The sequence below is a fragment of the Pseudopodoces humilis genome, chromosome 8, assembly GCF_049639895.1.
Source record: "Pseudopodoces humilis isolate 2021_Gansu_Grassland_sample_001 chromosome 8, ASM4963989v1, whole genome shotgun sequence".
NCBI classification, from domain to species: Eukaryota; Metazoa; Chordata; class Aves; order Passeriformes; family Paridae; genus Pseudopodoces; species Pseudopodoces humilis.
This window is the reverse complement of record NC_142207.1, coordinates 37,937,919-37,962,613: the sequence shown is the minus strand read 5'-3', so window position 1 is coordinate 37,962,613 and position 24,695 is coordinate 37,937,919. Positions and strand designations below refer to the sequence as shown.

The 24,695-nt window shown below is 52.4% G+C and overlaps 1 protein-coding gene across 1 annotated transcript; it reads right to left on the bottom strand.

Moving 5' to 3' along the window:
- Window positions 1-376: 376 nt before the first annotated feature.
- On the bottom strand, window positions 377-23,564 carry COL6A1 (collagen type VI alpha 1 chain). The gene is made up of 35 exons (XM_005532690.3): window positions 23,309-23,564; window positions 22,438-22,567; window positions 20,605-20,805; window positions 20,158-20,317; window positions 19,901-20,023; window positions 19,789-19,809; window positions 19,585-19,605; window positions 19,443-19,487; window positions 19,104-19,157; window positions 18,303-18,347; window positions 18,172-18,198; window positions 17,878-17,904; window positions 17,742-17,786; window positions 17,465-17,518; window positions 16,861-16,923; window positions 16,319-16,381; window positions 16,103-16,156; window positions 15,986-16,021; window positions 15,767-15,829; window positions 13,780-13,842; window positions 10,082-10,144; window positions 9,311-9,373; window positions 9,152-9,202; window positions 9,032-9,067; window positions 8,377-8,439; window positions 7,869-7,934; window positions 7,471-7,506; window positions 7,343-7,379; window positions 6,602-6,610; window positions 5,610-5,743; window positions 4,437-4,546; window positions 3,981-4,164; window positions 3,607-3,781; window positions 3,211-3,240; window positions 377-2,463 (listed from the first exon to the last, which is right to left on the bottom strand). The coding sequence occupies exons 1-35, from the start codon at window positions 23,415-23,417 to the stop codon at window positions 1,853-1,855; spliced, it is 3,072 nt and encodes a 1,023-aa protein (XP_005532747.1). The 5' UTR covers window positions 23,418-23,564; the 3' UTR covers window positions 377-1,852.
- Window positions 23,565-24,695: the final 1,131 nt, after the last annotated feature.

Below are 24,695 nucleotides of genomic sequence, written 5' to 3'. Positions count from 1 at the left end.
TGACTTTCCATGGAGAGGAGAGCAGAAGATCTGACACAAACAGCTGCCACCCACAGAGAGCTGCACCAGAGCTGCTCCTCAGACTTTCCAGCTGTGAATGAGGTGCCCCCAGTGCCGCAGGGACCCCAACAAGTATCTCCACAGAGATGGAGGCAGCATGACTAAGAGGAGGACAAGAAACAATGTCCTGTTGAATGCCCCCACTGTCTGGGGAACAAGTGACTTTGCATGAATCCACAGTGAAAAGCTGTGACAAGCTCCAGGATTGTCACAGAGGTGTGGGGCCTAGGAGGTTCCCTGAGAACCTTTTAGAGTTCTCTTAGGATGTAAAACTAAGATCTGGGAAGGAGGAAGTCAAGTTGGACAAACACCCAAGGAGAATGTGGAAAACAATTTATTTGACAAAATTCCAAAGTGGACAATTTTAGTAAAACACAGGCATAAAATAAAACTAACTGGTACAATGGGGTTTTGGATACAAAATAAAGAGTTTGGGGTGCCGATACCTGGCAGTCGCTGTTGGTTTCTCTGAAGTGCATGAATTCATAGCAAGAGCACCAATGGAAGCACTGAAACAAAATCTCACCACATTTTCTGTGTGGTCCTGGAAACAACTGTGTAAACACCAAGGGCCCACATCACCCACATAAGTGATAGCACCTTTGTCAATGTATCTGTAGACTGTGAGTCACAGACCCTGGGAGATGATGGAAGCCTTTCCCTTGACTTCACTGGGCTGAGGATGAGGCCTTAATTCAATATATAGTGCAGTTAGTGGGTTTCCCTAGAGCCCAGGTGCCTAACTCCTAGGTGGTCCTGTAGAAACAATACTCCAAGAGAGCTTGTTGGGAATAAGTCAGCTCGGCTTTTTTAAAATTAAAAAAAAATAAAAAATAAAAAAATCCCACTAACTGGGCTCAGAGAGATTTTCCAGAATGGAGCTTGAACCATAAAACAAGTTATCAGGTTATTAATGAGGTTCCTGGTTTCACTGTAGGACCATGAGATCAGTAAGTGAAGGAGTGCAGTTATGTAGCTTCTTTTAGGGTTTTCCCCCTACCCAAAGGCTGCTGCCCATCTTTCCTTTGGTCGGTGTCCAGCCTCCCTGCCCTGAATGGGAGTGTCAGTGCCGAGGGATGCTCCACCACCCATCTCTACCCCAGCCCTGGGAAACAAGTGTCCCATCCCCTGGCCCTGGAGGCCAGAGATGCTTGCACACAAGCTTGGGTAGTGCAGTCTAGCCCTCCCTCCTCCCCAGGCATGGGACATATGAACCAAACTTGACCACTGTGACAACGATCCCCTCTTAAAGCTTGCTGAAGTGTGAATATTTCACTTGAAGCACAGCATTAAGTTAGGATCATTGTAAGCTGGGCAAGTGCACAACTCTGTGTGAAAGAGAGAAGGAAATGAACAACATCAAAAAAAAGTAGCTAAAAAGAGCATAATCAGCCTTAAGAGACCAGGCTAGATCTTAGTGGTACAAAAGTCCTCATCCTGATTCCTTCCTGGCAATAACACAGTAGGATGAGTAGGATGAGGCTGGTATTTGTATTCTGATGGCTTATTGATGGGTGTGCTTGTGTTTTCCTGCTGTGGGGAGGGAGGGCAGTCGTGGGCAGTGAGGGAACTTGAGACTAACAACAGAGACACAGATGACAAAGCAGAAGGAGAAGGGAGGGGACTATGTACAGCCAGGCTGTGGCACTTGGTTATCTGCATAGATGTAAATTCCTCAGGTTGATCAAGAATACCATTAATTTTTTTTTTTTTTTTTTTTTTTGATTTGTTGGTTTTCCTTTTTAGGTGAGACAGAAGCAGCTATGGCTTTGGCAGAAACCCGCCCAGATGCTCAGTCAACAGCTATCTTCCTGGAGACAGTTTGGTAGAAGACACCACGCAGCAGAGAGGTGTAGTCGGGCACACGGAAAAGGTGCCGCTCCCCATAAGCCACGTCGTAATCTGTGCTTTTCCCTGTGACCAGGACACGGATGTTTGGCTCGTTGGCTTGGCTGCCCACTGCTAGAACATATATCTCAATATCAGCCTTCTGTGCATCCTGCACAGCCCTCTCAATGGCCCTGGCAGTGATCCCTTGGGAGTGTCCATCAGAAAACACCAGTACCCTCTTCTTGGCTGCAGCGCGGGCAGAGCGCCGGTACAGCTCTGTGATGAACTGCAGAGCAGAGTTCACGTCTGTGGCATCGTTCATGAATTCCATGTTATCGATGGCCTTGGCAATGACTGTGTAGTTGTACTGGAACTGAGCTTCCACTTTCTGCTGATTCCGGCCGCTGTACTGCACCACCGAGACGCGCACAGAGTCGTCGGTGGGCTTGCTGGCCTCCAGGAACCGCTCCGCCAGCTGCTTCACAAACTTCTTGGTGGTCTCAAAGTTTTTGCTCCCCACGCTGGTGGAGCTGTCCACCAGCAGTGTGATGTCTGCTGGCCCAGTGAAGGTGACTGCAAGGTGAAAGGTCCAGGGCTTGTTACACTTTGGCTCTTCCATGGAAAGCCGATGAAGTCACTGGCTGTCTCACAGGCTTCCTGCCTTGTCAGACTCGGGAAATCTCCACTCATACTAGCTTTCTTTTCCCTGTCCCAGGGCTGTCTTACACTTGTCCTCTCACCCATTCATTCCTTCTTTTATTTAGTTTAGGATAGGCTGTAGGTGTTTATTTGGATGAGATAATCTAGTGACTCTTGTTTAAATACAGTGGCTCTCCTTGCATGTCTGGGGAATCACTTCATCCTCCTCACCTCCCATCTTTTCACGGAAATTCTGAGGACTGAATTTGCCTCTGACTTGGAGGTGTACTCCATTAAAACTCTCCCTGTACTCACTTCTCAAGCACCTTTCTCCAATATCCCTGCCATGGAGCTGATTTTGCTTGTGCTTCTGCTGCTAGATAGTGGAAGTATGTAATGAGGTCAGTTGCTAAAACCTGGGAGGGTCACATTCTTTCACAGTGTCCTCTCTAGGTTTGAGATGCCAGAGAAAAAAACCACCTGAGCTTTTCCCCAGCTGCTTTGGGCTGGTGTATGTGAGAGACCCTGAGAGTGTCTGACACATTTTGCTTACCTCTCCAGCCCAGGAACCTCCCTGTTGCAAGAGGTGCCCAAGCTGTGCATCCCCACAAACACAAACGCCCACTTCCCCCATCACTGCACCCACAGCCCCTCAGCGTGGCATGAGGAGTCAATACTCACTTGGGCAGGTGTAGTCAGGACATTTTTTCTCTGTTAAGAAAACAAGAGAGATTAATGTCACCAGCTCATCCAGGAAAAACAATTGTCCCACAGAACCACAAGAAGGGACAGAAGTTCACCTGCAGAAGATGAACACTCACCTTTGCCACCTGTGCAAAGGCTATAAATGTGCATGAAAAATGGTGTGGACAGACATATCCTGCAACAGGTGAGGATGGGGACCTGACCACAAACTATTCTGAGATATGAGATGCCCTTGTCCCTTATTTAACTAAATTTCATCTCTATTCTTTTCCCTCACACCTGCTTAAGAGTGTGACTGGGGGGACACAAGGGAGGGTATTCTGCATTCCTTGCCACCTTTTCTATTGCCTCCAGCCACCGCCTTTCACCCACCTTGGCAGACGTACGAGGTGATGTTCTGCAAGAAGGTGTCATCCAGGAGCTCAGCATAGTTGTCCCTTTGAATGGACAGTCCCGGCCTGGTTGGTCTGCTTAAACATGCGATGTCATTCAAGTGATCTGGATTTGGAGGGTTCCGGAAAATGTCACCGATCCCAAGGGAAACCACCTGTGGGGAAGTTCAAGTCCATCACTGGATGCATTCATTATCTAATGCATTTATAACTGCGTATGCCTGCCACTTTGTGAAGGTGCTTCTAGCGACACCTGTGTCCTCTGCCCTAGCCTTGCATAGCAAGGACATGGAGATACCCTGAGAGCCTGCACTGATGCACAGCTGCCGCATGGCAGGTCCCCTGTGCCCTTACCGGGGTGACATCGCACAGGGAGTTGAGCGGCGTGGGGTCCCGCAGGGTGTCAGAGCGCCCGTCTGTGATGACGATGGCTACGCGCTTGTCGGATGTGAACCTCTGCAGCAGGTTGTCCTTGGTGAACTGCAGAGCCTCCCCAGTGTAGGTGCCCCCAGCAATCCACTGCAGGTTCTTGACTGCCCTGCAAGGACAGACACCAGTGAGCCTGCCACCCCTGCCCATGGCTACTGGAGGAGCCAGAACATGGCTTGTGACCAGGGAGACACCCCTGCATGGGGATTTGGGTGGAAAACTGGTGAGCTCCTTAGTTTAGCTTCAGCACCACTTATGATGTCACCAGCCACTACCTTCCACTAAAGGACATTTAGATCATTACAGCTGCAGGAGCTGCTGGCCTGGAGATAGAGGATGGGGAGTGAGTAGGTGTCCCTGTGTCAGACCCCACAGACTCACTGCTTGAGCGCCCCGATGTTGTCGATGTTGGCATCCCCCATGGCCACCAGTTCTTGTGTGTTGTCATGGCTGTACTGCACAACGCCCACACGGGACTCCCCAGCTTCAAACTGTGGGACAGAACAGAAACCAATTAGGGGCAGATACTTCAGGGGAGCCCAGAGGCTCAGAATCCTGTTAACGGTTTTTCCTGAATGCCTTCTGATGTTTCTCTTCTGCCTTATTCTAGGCAGGCAGAGCCTTGCCAGGAGTGGAAGCACATTGGGACCAATTTGGCAAGACAGTAAGTGAAAGGAGACCCAAACCTAGATCTCACAGCTCACTGGTCTCAACAGCAGCCACTGGACTCTCAGGTACATGGTGAAATTCTTGGGATTGTCCTGTGGGCAGAGTCAGGAGCTGGACTTGATCCTTGCATTCCTTCCAACTCAGGGGATTCTATGGTTCCATGAGAAGATCTGTTTTCAAGACTTCTGGTTTTCTTCCAACACAGTGATTTTGCTACCCAGCTCTACCCCTTCTGCTTATTACTGGTTCTTTGCCATCCAAAAAGCCCTATGTATGCCCCCCACACAAGTATTCAACAACAGATTATGTGCTTTAGATGTAGTTGGTTATACCTTCAGGAAAGTCTGGATTCCCAACAGCCCTTCAAATCACAGAGGTAAATAAGACATACAGCAGGCTACCATAGAGGAGTGAGGCAGGAGAGCAAGCATTTGTGTCCCTCTTCAGACTGAAAGACTCACAGGGGACAGGATTGCTGGGTTTGGGTTGCAAGGGTCATTTTTAGTAGAGTGCTTAACTGGTGACCTAAATCCAAGTTCTGATGTCCAAGGCTGGACATCAGAAACCTCCAAGGCACTCCAGACACCTGAAATGCTCATCAGGACAAGGGAGAGACTGAGACACTGGTTGAATGCTCAATGAGCCATCTGCTCTGGGATGTGAAGGAAACAGTCTCTTTGCCCCAGAAGAGTGAAACGTCTATTTCTTGACAACAAACTGCTGTCTAACCTCCGTCACTTTATGAATTTGGGAAGACCCACCCCCAGCTTGAAGCCAAGCCTGGTGGAGGCTTTTTGGAGTGGCAGGTCCTCTCCATTTTCCTGCTTGCAGTGAAAAATTAGTGAGTGCACACAAGGATATCACAGGACTCAGTGGAAATCTCACCTTGACTCGCTCATCCTTGCTCAGGCGGTCGATGACTTTGATGATAAAGTCCTTGGCAATCTGGAAGTTCTGCAGGCCAATGCTCTCTGAGCTGTCCAAAACAAACAGGAGGTCGACGGGGCCACAGGTGCACTCTGGAGCAAGGCACAGGAAAGGAGGGACATGTTTTGCAGGGAGGCATTTCCAAGGGAAGCAGCTGATGCCTGCTGCAGACCTGCCCAGCTGGATGCCTATGCTCCATCCACCCCCAAAGCACAGTGTAAGTCAATGCAAAAAAATAGCTGCATAGGAGACTTGAGAGCCAGTTTACAAATTCTTCCAGGTGCATTTGCTCCCCAATAAGACATGGGGCATTTTCAGGCTGTGAGTATCCTTAAACCATGCAGTAATTATTCCATAACCCATTTCCTCATAAGCCTTCTCACTTCTTCCATTCACCCAGCCCAGCAGGACAGAGGTGACATTGGTGGGCTGGAAGAGGCTGACTCAGCTTGCTCTCTTCTTTCTCATAGCTGGAGAACATCATGTGCCCTTGGCTCTCCCTTCAACTTTGCAGTTCCCTTTTTGGACTGCAAACCCAACCTATCACAGCAGCATCAGGGAATAAAGCCCAGCACATTCCTCTGCTGACCAGCACAGGATTTGGAAGGAAGAGGAGAGCTAGATCCATAGTGTGCCCAGAACAGACATCCCAACTGCAACATCCAACTGCAAAAAGGGTGGAAAAAATTCACCCTGCTAGCACAGGGCACCCTGACAACCATTTTCAAATTGCAGGATTCAGCCACATCAGCTTCTAATCTGTGTGGCACCCTCAGGGATTGCTTCCTGCCCTCCTCTGCCTGGCTCATGCCTGGTTGTCCCTTACAGGCATCTAACTACATCTTACTACATCTCCATAGCAGAAGGCAAGGAGCAGGGAAAGGGAGAGGTGCAAGGAAGGAGAAGGACTAGCAAATGTTCACAGAGCAACTTTGCCAAATAATACTCACCACAGCAAGCTAGAGGAAAAAGGAGAGAAAGAGAGAATATTAAAATGCTTGACAAAAGGGCTTTTTACACCCTAAAGTAGACTGCAGGTTTGTGTCTCTACAAACCCACAGACACCTGGTCTGGACAATCCAAGCTCATGGAGGCTTCTCTCCCACTTGAAATATCCAGATTTTCTCCCATTTCAGGTTGTGATGCCCTGAACTGGAGCACCACACAAAGCAGAGATCTGTTTCTGCACATGCTGATGCGTTCTTAAAATCAAAGTTAAGTAAATCACCAGAGTATAGAGCTCAAAGTCAGTTCCCCTGTGTCCTTCCATCACTTCATTACTGGCCGTGGGCCAGAAATCCTCTGTAAAACATACGTGCTGCTTCTCTCCATGGCAGGACACCCTAAACCAGGCCCCCCTTTCCCAGGGGGTAATATTAGACCATGATATTTAGGAAAAAAAAAATATTGCAAAATGGCCACTCAAGGATTTTACACAACTTTGCTCATATTTTTCCTGTACAGAACCACAGACAAACCAGTCTGCATCATGTACAAGTGAGATGCAGTTGTATGAGCTACTCTAGAGATGGAGCTGGAGGTCCCTGGATCAAGGGGACTTAATTGTGGCTCATGAAAGGGGAGAGATGCCCATGGATGGCATTCCCCTGCCTGGGGAGAGGGAAAAGTCAGCTGTCTCTTGTTTAGCAAGGCACTGAGCAGGGTGGGAGGAGAGCTACAGGAATACTCACAGCACATCTTCATGATGATATCCAAGATTTCACATTCCTGAAAACAGAGGAAAATAAATGTCTAATTAACAGCAAAAGCAATGCACAGAGCAGGCCATCAAGCAGCAACCCAATCCTGTCCCACTCACATCTGGTCCTGGAGGCCCCGTGGGTCCTGGTGGTCCCTGTCAGAGAGAAGCACAGAGGAATTACAGGAACAGTCAGTCCTATCTGTGGCATACTCTAATGATACCTTGCCAAGCAATGCAGAGTTGTGAAAAGCCTCTTGGCTTTCACAGTTGCTGGCCCCTACACTGGGCTTGGAGCAGGGACATCTGCTTGTTTACATGATGGCCTGGTGCTGCACGGAGGTGGAAGGAGGTGATCCACTTCCACATGTGCTGTGTACACCCAGGTGGGAAGGCGGCAAGCACACACAATGTGTGTGCATGGCTGGGTGCTGCTCCCAGAGCACCCAGAGCATGAAGGGATGGAGGGACAGATGAAGGGATGCATGCCACTGGGGCCAACCCAGGTCCTTACTTACCGGGGGACCTTCACGTCCCCTGTGGCCCTTTGCTCCTTTGATGCCACTGGGCCCAGGGGTCAGGTTCTGGAATGAAAATGAAACCAAAACTCATAAATCTGTGTGTGTCAGGGGGCGGCACCTTTCCCTCCAGATGTTTGATGAGCCCTGCTTCACCACTAAAGTGTAATCTGAGGTTGCTGTATGAGGACTTGGAAGGGACACTGGGGAAATCTCCTTCCATGGGGCAGTGATAAAGCTCAGATCACAAGTGCCATCATCATCAGTGCCACCTGGAAGCACACACAGCCTTGCGGAGGTGATGCCTACCTCATCTTAACAAATGTGGAGGTTTGCCAGCTGTCAGACACAAAATGAATACCTGGAGGGAGCTCCCCTTGCTATTCATCAGTCACTGCTCAGAGGCAAAAGGCAAAAGATAGTCTGATAGGCTCTGGCCCATCATTGCCCAAGGCTCCTGCACTGTGCTCAGAGGAAAAGAGGATCCAGCATTGCATGGGTTACTCACATCGTTGCCAGGGTCGCCAGCTTCCCCTTCATCACCTTTAGGTCCAACATAGCCTTTTGTTCCCTGAAAAACAGTATGGATGAGACTGCTGTGTGACTGGCTGTTGTTAGTGCGGTGAAGTTGGTGCTGGTGTGTGGTGACCCTGGGAAAGCTGGCTTGGGACAGGGGTGGAGAATAGCACACAGGCTCCCCAGTAGCAGATTTCAGTGCTCTTGGTGAAGAGAACTTCTTATGTGGCTTTCACTGCTACAGAATCACAGAATTGTTTAGGTTGGAAAAAACATCTAAGATTGAATCCAACCATTAACCCAGCACTAAATCAAGCCCCTAGCACAGAGTCATCCAGCTCCCCTTGGTGACACTCCCAACCCCAAACTCTGGCTCTGGGACTGCTTCAGAGAGCACCCAGCCCAAGCTGCTGCCCTTAGGTGCTACAGCCACAGCACTAGAAGCATCCACTGCAGGGAGAGGTGGGAAGAGAGAAAAGAGGATTTTGGAGGACCAGGCTGCTTCAGGGAGCCCATTCCACCATGCAGCTGGCGGAGAAGCTCCAAGTGCCAAACCACCACCAAGGGCAAATCCTGTGTGGAAGAGGAAGCAGCACACTTACGTTAATTATTTAATTCACTTATTATTACATTAATAATTAACTCACATTAATGCCAGGGTTGCCTCTGTCTCCTGGCTGCCCCTGGGGATGGAGAAAAGGAAGTGTGTTAGGTTGGACAAGTAGACGTAATGGTATTATAGTTTGAAGGCAGCACAAAAAACTTACTGGGGCACCTGTGAATCCAATTGTGCCATTCCCAGGAGGACCATCCTCCCCCTGGAAAAGAAGGCAGACATAGATGAGATAAAGAAATGCAGACCCCTCAGATAGCATGGCAGCAGGATGCTGGTCTTCTCAGTGTATCGCCTCAGCAGCACCACTCACCCTTTCTCCCATCAGCCCAGGGTCCCCAGGCAGCCCTGGTGCTCCAGGCAATCCCTTTGGGCCCTGGAAGGGGTAGAAGAAGGAGTCAAGCATTGCACAACATCATCTGAGCTGGGAAAACAATTACTTCTGAGCAACATGAGCCCACCATGGAGGTGTTCTGCTTATACAAGAGCAATGTGAGGATTTAGATTAAATGGCAGAAATAATTTCTTTACTCAGAGGCTGGAGAGGGCGTGGCACAGGTTGCCCAGACAGGCTATGGCTGCCCCATCTCTAGAAGTGCTCCAGGCCAGGTTGGACGGGGCTTGGAGCAACCTGGGACAGTGGCAGGTATTCCTGCCCATGGCAGGGGGTGGAACAGGATGAGCTTTAATGTCTGTCCCAACCCAAACTGTTCTAGGATTTCTATGAAAGCCAACAGCTGGGCTTGACTTCCATTTGCTCCCTTCCCTAGGGATCAAACCTGCTGGCAGATTCAGGTGGCTGCCCTCAGAGAGCATCTTCCCCGTGACAGGAAGTTGTGTGGTTTGTGGTGTGGCTATAACCTGAGAAATGACCTGTGGGGGGTGGGGGAAAAGGCAGCTGTGGCCTTAAGAACCCATGGAAACACCTGGATGTGCCTGCCAGGAAGCCAGTACTGGAGTCTGTAGCGATAGGTTCAATAGGGTTCCAGTATCCACAGGATTTGGGGAATGCCCTAAGGGGCAGCACCTGCTGCTTGTCCCTGCATCCCCTCCCTGCAGAAGGCGATGATGAAGCAGCACTGACCTCACTGCCGGGGGGGCCGTCATCTCCCCTGTAGCCTTTGGGTCCTGGGGGTCCGGGCTCACCCTAGAGAAACACAGAGAGCTCTCTCAAAGGGGTTTTCTCTTGCTGCCGCTGCTGCTCTGAGGGACTGGTCCCTTTGTTTCGTGATTTGATGGGTAGAGCCACCCATCGGTGAGTCAGCTCCACCTTGAACAGCCCCAGAAAGGACCTATAGATGAGGGTTCTTATCTATAGATGACTAGGGGAGGTGCTTCAGAAGCTGTGCCTGCCTCCCCCTTTTCCTCCTTCCACCCTGGTGCCATTTTCTCTGCAGAGCCCACTGAGAGGTAGATCCCGTCTGAACATAACCAAACCCAAAAGTTTTCTGGGCCAAGGTGTGACACCGCAGGTATGGACTGAGCATCATGTGCTTTCAGTAGCAGCCAAGACCCCCAAAGCCATCCCTCTCATTCAGAGCTCCCCTCAGTAACAGAGGACCTAGTGGGAAGAGGACCAGGGAGGATGGTATGATGCTTTCCAGCATCAAAGCACAGCTGTGTGGCACAGTGGCACCTCATCGGCTGTGACAGAGGACAGTCCTTGGTGCAAGCACATCACCCTGAAGGTGACACAAACCTCCCGTGCCTCACAGCTTGGACACATCTTGGTCACAGCCAGGGTGGCTCTGGGGAGTTTCTGTCCTCAAGAGGCTGCAGAGCCCTGTCAGCGTGTGCTGGAACAGACCAAAGCTGTCACGCTTCCACATCTCATCTGGGCAACAGCTGCTCACTCCGCCAGCTGTGGGGCTGGCCAGAGACAGCATGAAACAGGAGAGGGGACAGGAGAAGGGTTCTTTTCTCTGAGAGCTCCACCGACACCCAAGGGAGCCCCTCCACCTTCTGCTCAGTGCCCACAGCCCTTGCAGGGTTTGCTTTCCGGGAGGTGGGATATGGTATTGGACAATGACTGGGTAGACATCAAATGTTCAGGCAGCATTTCGCGTGGAACTAGGTGTGCAGCCAGTCCCCAGGTAATGGAGAGGTCACAGAGGGACGCAGAGAACTGGTGCTGAACACCCGTACATGCTGTATGCACCCTTCTTCCAAGAAAAGGTGTCCTTGTGGGTCCAGAAATCTTAAAATCACACAGTGCAGAGCTCCAAACTGCTCTGAGGCATGTGACCTTATTTCTGCACAAAAGCCCAGAAGAGAGAAATCTTGGAAGGAAGGACAGGAACTTGTGATCCTTCACGCCAGCCAAGGCTGGAGCCACGGCACCCTTGGCTCACACTTGGCTCACTCTCATCTTCACTGCAGCAGCACAGTGGAAATCCCTCATGGCCTCAGAGTAGTTCATGATGGATGACAGAGGATTTTAGGTGAGGAAATCTTGTCCAGTACTTCCCTGGGTGCAACAAGGACCCAACAGAAGGGACAGGCACTATGGCCAGGAATAGAGAAGGGTTACCAGACCTGTCCACGAAACTCAGGGAAAGAGTGTGCTGGCCTTTAGCTTCTCTCAGATAGAAGCAGGATGAAAGGGAGTCATAGATTAGTGGGGGCACGTTCCCCTTGCCAAGAGGAAGCACACTCCAAGGTCCAGAGCTTGCAGATAATATGGCTTGAAAAATACTTGTGTTTGCCAAGGTCCCACTCTTACTCAAACCTAATTATGCATTTATTTTTAATTTGGCCTAACACAAGCATTCTTCTTCAGCTCATAGAAAAATCATACTCACTTTGCAACTGCTTTTCAAATCTCCCTGGAATGGTGGAAGTGCTGGGACAGCCTCTGGCCTAGGGAGGCACCGGAGCTGCTTTTGTAATGCTTCCCTCTCTGACAGGGGTTTGACTCAAGTTCAGTGGTGGGGAAGGAAAACTCATGGCCCACAGGCTCAGTGACAGCAGGGAGAGACCATTCTTTTTCTTTCTCCCCAACAGGAATAGCTGGCTGGAAGCAGGGTCTATCCCAGGCTGGCTCCCTACCATGCTTGCATCAAATTTCTGTCTTCTGCATGGTCTTTTTCCTCCTTTGAACCTGGAATGTGCTTCTATCACACAGAGAGCAGCTCCATCCCCAACCTCTTTGCTGGCACCAGCCTGCAGCACTGATCAGTGGATCATTACACGCACACATCCAAAGAGCTGCCTTCCCACCAGGGCCACCTCCTAAAAAGATACCTGAGCAAGCTGGATGCTGCCAGACTCTCTTTGGTTGCAGCAGGATCTCAGCTCCACTTCAGGATCTGGGCAATATCAGAGCAGTAGGAGCTAGACAATCCTCCTGTGGGGATTTGGTGCTCTTCACTAGCCTAAGGCAGGTTCAAGGGAAGCCCAGCTCCAGGCAAGCACAAGCATGGCCTCTCTCCAGGCTGTGGCACAGTGCAGGTCTCATGTGGGAGTCACCCATGCTGGGGACAATATGAATGCAACAGCCACCACTTCATGGCTGTTCTGCACTCCAGATCTTCTCCAAGGGCTCTTCAACACCTGGCCAAGCAGAAAGGAGTTTAAAAACTGTCTTGTATTTGTCTGCACGCTGGCCTCCATGCTTCACCTCTTATGGGAGTCCTGCTCTGCCAGTGTGGGAGTGTTTATCTTGATATGTTCCTTTATCTTGGGATCCACCAAAACTCCGATGGTGTAAGTAGAGGGGGAGTTGTTCTACAGAGCCCAATCCAAGGGTGATGTCAAAGTGTGATTGCTCAGGTGCAAAGATCCTGTTGGCCATTACAATTAGTGCCATGGCCATGAAGGATTGACCCAGCAACACCTCCAGACCACAAGTTATCAGCTGGGAAGAAGGAGCCTTCAGCTGTGCAGGCAACAGAAGCCTTCTTCAGGCTGGAGGTTGTCACCCTGAAAATTAAACCTTCTGATAATGTTTTCATAGTTTTAGTTACTTTCCCATGAAAGTCCTATAAACATAAGTTGTTTTTCATATTCCTTCTAAGAAACGCACTTTGATGGATGTTTCTCATGACCAGTGTGCTTGGGAAGGTGGCAACTTAATTATCCAATCCCTGGTTATTGTCGAGAATCTATAAATACTGGAATCAGAGAATGAAGGCACAGGTTTTTGTTCTGACACTGGGAGTGTTCGTGTGAATCATTTTGTGTCCTTTAGTGACAGGAGGTGGCCAACCCTGCTCCCCAGCAAGCCTGTGCGGTCCGAGATCTGTTCCTTGAGGCACACAAGGCACAGGCAGACCCCAGAGCAGGAGGGCCATGCCTCACAGTCAGCAGACTTGAGGAACACTGGCTCTGGGAGAGGCTGTCTCTGCAGGATGCCAAAGGTGTTAGGGACACCGCTGGAGGCCATGTCAGGATATCCTCACCAACACAAGATGTCTCACTGACACCCCTGACTGAGGTGAGCAGCTTCTGGACCCAGGCCTGAACATTTTGTGTGTGGTTGCAGCTTGCACTTGCCAGTTTCCAGTTTTGTCAGATGTGTTGACATGTTTCCATGGGACTGGGAAATGGTGTGCAGGTTGTTCTGCCACAGCCCAGCAGCCAAGTCTCCATTATTTTGGCCCTGTTCATACCCTGGGTTCTCATAGAAATCCCCGCCCTTCTTCACCAGCTTTGCTTCCTGGTCTGGAAGATGCTGGGAAGTCAGCCCAAGATGCTGTGGCATCAGTTAAACCCCCTATCCCACTCTCCGTGGTGTGCCAACCACTTCCATCTGGGATCCAGAAAGTTAAACCAAGCTCTTACCTGGTCGCCAGGTGGTCCAAGGGGTCCTTCCCGCCCTTGGTCACCAGGTGGTCCGGGCTCTCCCTGAAATGACACACAGAGGGCATGAGAAGCACAAAGAGGAGCAGGTGTAAGTGCAAAGGAACCTGTGTGCAGTGGGGAGCAGTGATGCAGCACCCACAGTGGGATGGAAATGTAGTCATCCAAACAGGCAGGGGTTTGAGGCAGATTCAGGAATTGAGTAGGGAACTGTCAGAGGTGGAGTGAGATAAAGACAGGCTAGTGTGGCCACCTTTAATCCAAGACAGCCCTTTTCCTTTTAGGAAGGCTTTGTGAAGCTTGCATCCAGGTGACATTTTCCAGCCCGTTTTGTGCCAGAAAAGCAAAAGTGTGGAGAGATTCATCTGCAGATACGCAGACCTGGCCCAGGAGCCAAACCAGTCACACTGCACCTATGGCTGCTCTTCTAGAGCAGCTCCTGCCCTGGGAAGTCTGCATGGAGAGGAGCACAACTTCCTGGATAGCTGCATCCTTCCTCCAGCCTGCCATCCTTATGGAGCTAAGGGGATTTCCATGGGAATGAGCCACAAATGAAGAGAGAGACACCCTCACCTCTCACTGGCAATGTTCTCCCCTCTCCTTTGCTAAAACTTTGCTAACCCTGAACCAGGGCTGTTTGCAGAGAACTGACAGCCCGGAAGGCTACAGAAAACAAACCTAAGTCTCAGTAGTTTTGCACCCCAAGAGTTCCAGTAGAAGGAAATATCCCACAGACATGGCTCAATTCCCTTTCCCTGAACAACCTTCCACCAATCCAGCATTTGCATCCCAATAGGGCAGTGTGCCTACCAAACTCAGGCTTGCTCTGCAGCACCCTCCCCATCCAGACCCATAGCCAGGAATGAGCAAGTCAGGGAGGCAGAGAAGAGGGGAATTTGAGGGAAGTGGATGAGAGGTTGGTGACCTAATGCTGTTGTTTGCAACCTAGAAGTGTCCAGATGCATAAGCCAAAAAGCAGATATAAAGCACAACTTCCAAATGGCCCCGAGACGTTCCTGGCGAGATTACACAGCCTCATTCTTGGACTCTTTGGAAGGAAGCAGCCCATTGTCTGCTGAACAATTTAACTTCAGGATACTGGCATGCTTCCATCTCCCGCACATCTGCCCCGCACACCCCATGTGGCAGCTCTGACACTCCCTGAGCAGTAAACAGGAAATGGGAGGTTGCCATAAGCCCCCTGCCAGAGCTGCCCCCTCCCCAGTGCAGACCTCTGCCCCCCTCCAAGCTGGTGCTGGGCTCTGGCTGTTCTCACTGCAGGGACAGGGGATGAGTGGTGCAACGGTGGATGGGGATATGGGATGCTGCTCTGGAATGGCCTGGCTCTCACCACCCCCACCCCGCACAGAGCACCCACTGCCCCTCCCTGTGATGTGTGACATGGCTGTCACTTGCCACATGTTTGTCCTGATCTGCTGAGAGTTCCTGCCTGTCCCTCCCATGCTCATGCTTGATGACTCACCCCAGCAGGCTGGAAACATACTTTCCTAGTGACTCCCACTCAAAAGGGGAGGGAAGAGTGTTCCCACTTCCATCCACACCCACTCATGCTGCCCTGTTGTTGATTGTACCTGTGCCCTCCTGCCTGAGCCACTGGTAGCCCACGCAGCCCCTGAGCACCCAGAGGAGGACACCTTGATTCTTTCTTCTCCATTAACTAGTTTTCCAGCTGTGAGGAAGGAATTGACAGCTGTTCACCTGCTCTTGGCTTGCTGGGCATGCTCTCCTCTGGATTTTGGCTGTTTGGTGATTACCTGCCAGCATAAAGGGGCAATTTCTGGGGAACAGCAGCAGGTCCCTCTCAAACTGGCAGGTCAAGGCACTGAGCTTGCCTGCTGGCTCACAGGCTGGTGGAGTTAGCCACCAGACACCTATTCCCAGCCCCTGGCTTCCAAGCATCACCCCACTTGCAAGCAGATGCTGAAGGCTGCCCTGTGGGTGCAGTTACCAGCTCTCCTCTTGGCCCGCGATCACCCGGTGAGCCTGGGGGTCCTCTCTCTCCATTGCTGCCCTGCAAAGAGAGGGTAGCATCACAAAGTCAGGGCCTGCTCCCTGCAGGGCAAACCCCTCCCTCACTGCCCACCTCTGAGTAGGCTCAGCCCCAGGCCCCATCCTCCTCTGCCAGAGGGTACTAGCCCCTGCCCTGGGCAGAGGCATTCTCACTTACCCGTTCTCCAGGAGGACCATCCTCACCTAGAGCACCCTGTGGAGAAATGAGAGGGGTGGTCAGGGGCTGGGGATGGCCAGTAAGCGCACACAGGGGCACTACAGATGGACAACTCACCTCATCACCAGTCTCTCCTGCTGGTCCAGGCTCACCCCGGTTCCCAGGAGCGCCCTGCAAGGCACCAGGGATGCAAATGAGAAGTCAGACAGTTCAGGAGCAAAGCCCTGCACACTTGAAGAGCTTTGGGCAAGCTCTGCTTCAAAGCCCAGGCTGGAGCAGGAGTCCTCTCACAGAGAGCAGAGGATGTTCACACAAGGGTGCTTCTTCACCCACCTTCTCTCCAGGGTTGCCAGGAATCCCCTGTCGGCCAGGCTTTCCGTCATTCCCGGGCTCCCCCTGCACAAGAACACAAGGCATCATCAAGACTGCATCCAGCAGTGGATTTCAGCTCCCACAGCACAGAGGCTGTTAGGAGCCACAGTCCACCCCAAGCTTCTTTCTGGATTGTGGTGTCTCCCCATCCTAGCAGTTCCCTCCCTTCTCCACTCCCAGTGAAAGCCACCTTTTCACAGCACTCCCCTGATATCTCAGGGAGCCTTTGTACCAGGCTTGTGGGCACACTGTGGGTGATGGGAGCCATCCTCTAGTGAAGAAGCCAGGTTGGACAGGGCTTGGAGCAACATGGTCTAGTGGAAGGTGTCCCTGCCCATGGCAGGGAGTGGTATGAGGTAGACTTTAAGGTCCCTGCTCATCCAAACCATTCTGATTCTGTGATATGCTTTCCCCAAACAGTGCAAGGAATTTCCACCTCTTCCTCCTGCAGAAGAGGGGTCCCAGCATCCCTCCTCTGTGTGAGGATGGGCACAGCAGCTCACCTTTGCTCCCTTGGGTCCAAAAGCACCAGGATCTCCCTTCGGTCCAGGTGGGCCTTGAGCTCCCTGTTGAAATTAAAGGCAGCATCAGTGAAACCTGAACTGGTGACACCATCTGCAGGAAACTGGGCATGGACTGAGCATCCCAGCAGCCTGGCAGGTGGCCGTTGGGATGGACAAGAGGGACATGGCCAGAAGGGACTCCTACACCACGGAGCCATGCAAGAAATGCTGCACCCACATTGCTGAAACACTTCTGAAGCTCAGAGGAAAATGGCAGAACAGGTGCTTCTGGGCTGCTGTAGCTGTGCTGTAGCTGCAGCGACACCCATGCCACCATAAGTGTGGCATCCCGGGAGCATGGAAAAAAACAGGGAAACTGGGGAAATGCAGTGTCAGGATAACGTTTTCCAGAGCTGCATCCCAGGCAGCCCCAGGGCAACTGGGGACAGCTTCCACGCAAGGACTAGGTGGACTGCCTCAGGGTCAGCCCCAAGGTGCCATGCTTGGGATAAACATTATAGATTTCCAAGCAATTCCCTATCTCCCCACATCATCATGGCAGAGCTGTTCACTTGCATGCAAGGGGCACCCACAGGGTACCTACATCGAATCCAGGTGAGCCCTTGCAGCCAGGTAATCCGGGGTATCCAGCTTCACCCTGTCAGGCAGCCAAAGCAGGGGTCCCCAGTAAGTGACACTCATGGGAAAACCCCATCCATCATCCCAGAGCCCTGGAAGAGACATTCCAGCCCCATCCCTGGCTGGCAGATGGATAGCCCTGCAGGGAGGGAATTCCACTGCCCCACAGGTATCATCCCCAGACCCCACAATGGTTTTGGAGGGGCAAAAGCCTAGCAAAGTGCCCTGGAGCAGGGATTTACCTTCATGCCATCAATGCCATCGATTCCACGTCTGCCTTTCTCACCCTGAAACAGAGTACAAGGACCATGAAGTGATTCCCAAATTCCCAATACCTCCCAAACATCAGAGAAAAATGGTACAAAAGCAGAGTCTGACCTTGGCTCCTTTGGCTCCTCTTGAGCCCTGCAGAGGGAAGGAGAGAGGTTTCAGATGTCCACTGAGACCAGATCCATCCCCCCACCTCAGTGCAGTCCCCGCACCAGCTCAGTCTGAGGGTGCAGGCATTCACCACTCCTCTGCACACCGCTGGATCCCCAATCCTGGATCAGGCAGTGCCAGCAGGAGGGGTGGATGTGGGAGCACAGAGCAGACCCCAAGACCACGGAGCTGCAGCGCCAGTCCATGCATGGGAACAGAGGGATCTCCCCCAAACATCCTTGCTGTCCTCACCTTTTCTCCTCGGCTTCCTTTGTCACCCTAGAGAGGAAAGGAGCAAGGGAAATGGCAGAATGAGAACACTTGCAGCACAAAGCCTGTGGCCTACCTCTGAACCACATCTTTAAGCCTGTAGCCCCACATACCTTCATTCCTTGGTAGCCAACAGGTCCCATGTCTCCTGGCCTGCCCTAGGGGACAGAAGCACAGTCTTACAGCAGCAGATACAGTCGCCACCATGGGGACAGCATCCCCCCAGACTCTTGATACAGGGCTCAGCTGCCATTCTCTCAAACAGGAGTCTCTCCCACAACTCTGCTCCTTGTTTTCCTGGTCTGGGAGTGCGAGGTTGTTGTGGAGGGCCAAGAGGATCTGCCTTCACCTCCACCATCTCCAGCTCTTCAGGGAAGTGAGGGAAACTGGGTGCTTGGGGACATGTCATTGGGGATGTAAGGCAAGGGCAGAAAACCCTTGGGAAGGAAAAATACATGGCACAGGGTTTCCAATTTGGGAATACACAAGATGGGTAACTGCACACTCGTGTGTGGGAGAAATGTGCCTCCCAAAAATAAGTGTGTCTAGTAAAATAAAAGAGAGAGGAGGAGGAGAAGGAGGAGGGAAATAGTTTCCTCATACTCTCAGGTTATTTACCAAAGGTTTCCATGTAACACTGCTGTGCTTGTTGTGTCAAAGGATGCGGGAGGGAGCCCAGAGTCCACCCCTGGGCTGGCACACATGAGTCAGAGATGTGTCCTGCAGGAGGGACAGCTATTTTGGGTGAGGAACAAGGAAGCCTTGTAGCAAGAGGAGGAGCCACCCCACTGCACAGCATGACTGCACAGCCCATGGAAACAGGGTGATGCTGGTGAAGATGTGCCTGAGAGGTCTGGCCAGAAGCAGCCAAAAAACAGCCCCAGTACAGTCATGAGGGCTGGTCCTTCACTTACTGGGTCTCCAGCCTCTCCTTTCTGGCCGGGAAGACCTGGCTTGCCTCGTTCTCCCTGCAATACAGGACAGAAACACAGTTAGTTCATCATCCCCAGGAACAGCAAGATGACCTGTTGAAAGAAGAGCAGGGAGGATGGGAGCAGAAATGCTCCATGGTTACAGGGAGCAGATGGTGCTGGCCACATGGGAGCATGGTGTGGGTCCACACCCCACAGGTGACCTTGGAGGCCTTTTGCAACCTTCATGGTGCTATGATAATGATTCCAGGTCTCTGAGCATCCCCAGCGAGCCCATCCCACTGCCCCAGTCCCACAGCATAGCCACAACCACTTCCTCACCTCATGGCCACGGTCACCAGGAGGTCCGAGGGGCCCTCGGGGAGGCTATAGGAGAGAGATTTGGGTTAGACCAGCCTGAGACACAGCCTGGGACCACAGAGATAAGATGAAAGGGGACAGGGCTCTCAAAAGCCTGACTCACCTGGCACTCAAAGGAGCAGCACTGCACAGAGGGAAGGAGAAAACAGCATTAGAGGAGGGGGCAGCAGCAGGGGCAGGCTGCATCCTGCTTGGGGAGGGCTTCCCAGGCTGACAGGGGTTGCTGCAGGGCAAGGCTGTGCCACCAAGCCCCACTTAGCCGTGGGACACCCACAGGTGACAGGCTTGGTCTCAGGGGGACACTCACCGATTGCTCCGTGTTGAGTTTCTGCAAGACAAGAAAGCAAAGGGAAGGGGTTTGAGAGGGGCAGGGGGGCCTGGGGAGGGGGCAGCCTGGGGAGGGGATGAGCAGTGCTCACAATCATGTCTATGATGGTGTTGATGGTCTCCTCCACATCTATTTCCCGGGTGGGCTTCAGGCTGGTGGCAGTGAAGTTGCGGCGGTAGGCGTGGTCTGTGGCGATGATGTTCAGCCGCTGGTCCTGGGGGTGGGGAGGGCAGAATGAGACCTGCGGGCACCTGTGCAGGCTCTGAGTGCCCCTCCTTTATCACACTGAGGCTCTCATGGTCCCACTGAGGACCCCTGCTAGGAGCATCCCTGCTGTGTGGTTCCTACCAAGTGGTTGGGGGAGATGGCAACAGAGAACACTTTGATCCCCAGGAGTTTGGCTTCATTGGCAGCATCATCCAAGCCTCCACAGGGCTCCTTGTAACCTTCCAAGGGATGTCCATCAGTCACCACGATCAGGTACTTATTCTCCTTGTGATGGGACCCACTGGAAGGGTTTAAACACAGGATTTAATGTTGAAAGGCATTAGCCAGAGAGGAGTGGTTTGGACACCTGGGGACACTTGCCCCAGACAGTGCCCCAGCCTGTGGTCAGGGTGTGCCTCATCTCAGCAAAGCTGGAGCAACTTTGCCACCCGTCTTCACACCGTGACCTCTCTTTCCAGTCTGGGGACAGCTCTGCACAATGCACAGGGACTTCCCAACCCAGAAGCTTCCACCCTACACCCACCAGAGCCACACCACCCCCACCCCACCACGGCCTCGCTGCCTGACCCAATGAGCAGCTCCTCGATGCCGCGCTTTATGGCACAGTCGGTGTAGGTGCCCTTCCCGATGTAGTTGATGGCCGACACGCGGTTCTTCAGCTCGCTCTGCCCGCTGGGCATTGGTGTGAGGCTCTTGATGAGCACCACCTCATCACTGTAGTGCAGCGCTCCTGCGTTCCACACCAGGTTGCGGTCACAGCGGTAGTACCTGCATGGACACGCCAGGACATGGGGTTCGCTTTGCTCACACCAGCACAGGAAATGCAAATCCTCTGCAGAACAGGGATTTGCCAGGGCTCCCTGCTCTCCTGCAAAGCTGGGACATGCTTCCCATGCAAAGCACAGCATGGAACCCCAGGGCAGCTTGTCCCATGGGTGGAAGAGCAAAGTGATGCAGTGGGTGGGCATCTGTAGGGATCAAATAGCTTGGCAAAGAGGCTTCTGGAAGAGGTGCCAGGGACTGGAGCGGGGCAGGAGGGGCTGAGCCAGACAGCCAGGTGTGTGTGTGTGTGTGTGCGTGTGCAAGGCAGGTAACCACTGAAATGCCCTGCAAAGAGGTTTTCCATTGCCAGTGTTAAAATCAGAGAGGGATGCCTCTCTTGGAAGGATGCTCTGGCCTGGGGAAGGATGAGTGTGTGTGTTGCAGCCCTGTCCTGTGCACTCATACATCCAGCACCTGTGACTCCCTGGGACAGAGGCATCACCTATGCTTTGGCCACTGCCCCAAAAAAAGTATTTTCAGGATATGGGGACCAATCCCAAAGGAATATGATTTGTTTTCTCAGTAAGTGGGGGCCAGTCCCAAAGGAGTGGTGTTGCACATCTTCTCCCTGCCCAGCAGGAGCTGTCCCAAAGCCACCTGAGCCTTGTCCACTGCTGTTCCCTCCATCCCACTGCAGGACTGAGCCCAGGGCCTTGCAAAGGGGAGAGAGATGCTGCACTGATGGAGGCCTGGCAAGTTGTTCCCAAGCACAAGGCTCCTGGTCACTCAAGGCCCTGTGAGACAACTCTCCTTCCTGGGCAATGGACAGGTGAGCTGTTAACCCCCTCCTGCCCATCCTGAGATAGGACATTGCCCTTCCAGCTGGTGCAGCACTGGGACATCCCCACAGTGCCCTTCTGGGCACCAATCACATTTCCCACTGCCCTGAGGATCTCAGCGAGACCCACGTGCCTCCAGGACTTGTGGTGCTCCTGTGCATCCCTGGATCTCCTGCCTGCAATCAAGCCCAGCACCACCCCCTCTGGGATCCGGGAGCTTTGGTCCTCCTGAGCATCCCTGGGTGGCCTCCCATTGGGAAAGCCAGGGTCAGACTGGGGGTGGTGGCTGCGGAGGTGGGTGAGGAGGAGGCAGATAAAGACCTGGGGAATGGAGTGGGTAAGTGGCACGCAAAGCTGGGGTGCACCAGTGGCAACAGAGGGTTTGCTCTGCAGGGTGCCTGTGAGTGCTGGGTTTAATCCCAGAGGTGTCCTGCTGCCAGCCACGCAGCTGGCTGGTTCTGGGCCTGAGTACAGAGTACCAAGTACTGCCTTGGCACTGCACAGTAACCACACAGCCACCCGGAGGTGGTGGGATTGGGCTACCATGTCAGCTGCTCCAGCAATTCCTGTCTTTCCCGAGGGTGGGTGCAAGCAGCCCTGGTAGAGCAACTGCTGTCAGCACAGACAGAGCCAAAACAGAGCAGCCGAGAACCTGGAGAGGGAGGAGAGGCTCCCCTCCCCAGCATCCCTGCTTTCCTTCTTTCTTTCTGTGGACAGACACACCAGGGGGATCTCAGTATCCTGCCCAGCAGCAGGCTTCATCCCCAAAGCAGTCCAGATAAACCCTCAGGGGATATACCTCTGGGTCAGCTTATCAATGAACCGGTTGGTGAAATCTTTCACTTGGGTAACCAGGTCCCCAAAAGGCTTCACCCTCAGGGCAACACTCTCTGAGGTGTCCAGGACGAAGAACAGGTCCACAGGGCAGTCTGGGAAGAAGCGGAGAGGCAGGAATTGACATGCGGTCCTGCTGCGTCGCCTCCCCCTCCCAGGCTTCCCGCACTGCCCACCCCATTTTCCTCCTAGCAGGCTCCTGGGTTAGGGGCTAAGGGGAATGCTTTCACATCCTAACCCCCTGGACATCAAGAGTAAGCAAGATCACTTTTCCTCAAAGCATAATTTTGTGGCATCTAACACTTTCCTATACTTTCTTCCCTGTTTCCATTCAAAGGATATCTTTGGAAGATCTATACTACTTACTATACCAAATAACATGCAGCTGCAGGAACCACTCAAAAAAAAAAAAAAAAAAAGAAGAAACCATTTTAGCAATTGATGCAAAAAGAAAGTAAAAATTTTCTGACACTTCCTGCCAAAAATATAATTTTAAGAAAGAGCACTAACATAAACTTCCCTTACGAGCCAGCATCCCACTCAAAATAGTTCAGAAAGCTGGACTGGTATCTGCTGTTATCCCCTTCTCCTGCATCCCACTGCTACTGCTAACTCTTGACCTGACAGAGCCAAGGAGAAAGAGCCAAAAACCACAAAAGTGGGTACTTCTTGCAGATCCTCTCTAATCCTTCACTGCACTCCTCAGCAAGCCCAAACGTCCTGACAAATCTGCGGTGTGTCAGCAGCAGAGGCATGCGTCCCAGAGGGAAACAGCAGTCGGGCTTCTCTGCTGATCCTGGGAAGGAAAAGCACCCTGGAAAGCATTCCAGTCTTACCTTCTGCACTTGAGACTTGGGTGATGATTTCTGGGCGCTGAGCACATGAGCCCCCCCACAGGAATCCGGCTGGGAGCAGCAGAGTGAGCAGAAAGTCTTGCAGCCTCATATTTCTTGGTTCAGATTACCATCGAGCTGGATCCAAGGAAAAAAGCAGAGAAGGAGAACCCAGCAGCTGAGCGAGGCTGCGGTCCGGAGGCAGGAGTCGCTGAAGATTTTTTTTACCGCTTTCCCCTTGGTTTCTGTGGGAGGAAGACTTAAGGGTGAGGAGGAGACTTCTCCAGCCTGAGGACGGAGGGAGGGATCAGGGGGTGTCAGCTGTGAGTCAAACTTAGGCAGCATTTCTCCTTACCCTTTATATGTATGTCACTGTACCTACAATGGCAGCCTGGCCACCGGTGGCTGGGACCTCCACAAGCCTCTCAGAGAGCCCTGGATCAGGCGGCGTCCAGCCTTGGGGCTCAGCCCGCTCAACAGCGAGGCTTGGGGCTCCTGCCAGCACTTTCCTCTCAGCTCCTGGGCAAAGAGAGCTGCAACAGGGGGACAGGCATTTCCATCACGTCCCAACCTGTACGAGAGCTGGCCTGGGTTCTGCCAGGGGAGTCCCCACTGTGCGGCACAGCTGAACCTGGCCCAGGCATGGGGACACCATGGAGGCACAGCATTTTTGGAGAAACGCTTTCTTCCCTGACTTTCAGGGCTTTCTGCTCAAGCCAGTCAGGAGCAGGAGAGGCTTATTCCTGAGGAGGAACCCCCAGGGGCACCCCAGAGTAGGAACAACCCCTCTCCCCAGGGCCACGCTCAGAGCAGGGAGTTGGGAACGGGTCAAAGCTGTCAAGGCCAGGAGGTAGACGCAGGAGCACAACTCCTTAGGGATATCTGGAGATGAGCATCTTCCCACTCTGTAAGATGGCAGGAGAGCCTGGGGACCTCTACAGCAAGGTGGTATCTACTATCTACTCTTTATGGCCAGAGCTGGAGACAGTGCTGGAGAAGTCCCAGGTCCTGTCAAACCCCCCATCCCAGTGGGAACATTATTTGCTATGGAGGGTTGGGGGAAGAGGTGAAATACCTTAGGGCTGACCCCAGTACAGCTGCAGCTGTAACTTGCTCCTAAAAGCACAGGAGGGCACCAAAAGCTGTCATTAAATAAAACATTGATGGCTCCAAAGAGCAGAGTCAACAACACAAGCCCAGCAGGCACAAACTGTTTGCTCCCAGGCTGTTGGCAGGAAGGCAGCAGGAGACCTGTCCCACTGGGGGACTGTGCAGGGCTACTGCCACCTCTGTCACCCTGCCTGTCATCTGACAGCATCTTTGTGGGGATGGTCAGGAGGAAATGTTGCAGGTTTGCCTGTCAGCACTCCAAGTTGAGACAACTCAGAAG

What these genes read in the sequence shown, in the direction of transcription:
- COL6A1 (XM_005532690.3), bottom strand. Translation starts at nt 23,417, where the DNA reads ATGAGGCTGCAAGACTTTCTGCTCACTCTGCTGCTCCCAGCCGGATTC. An exon ending in TTGGCTACCAAGGAATGAAG is followed by an intron (nt 18,199 to 18,302) that starts GTATGTGGGGCT and finishes TTTCCTCTCTAG; the next exon opens with GGTGACAAAGGAAGCCGAGG. An exon ending in TTGGATTCACAGGTGCCCCA is followed by an intron (nt 9,068 to 9,151) that starts GTAAGTTTTTTG and finishes CTCCATCCCCAG; the next exon opens with GGGCAGCCAGGAGACAGAGG.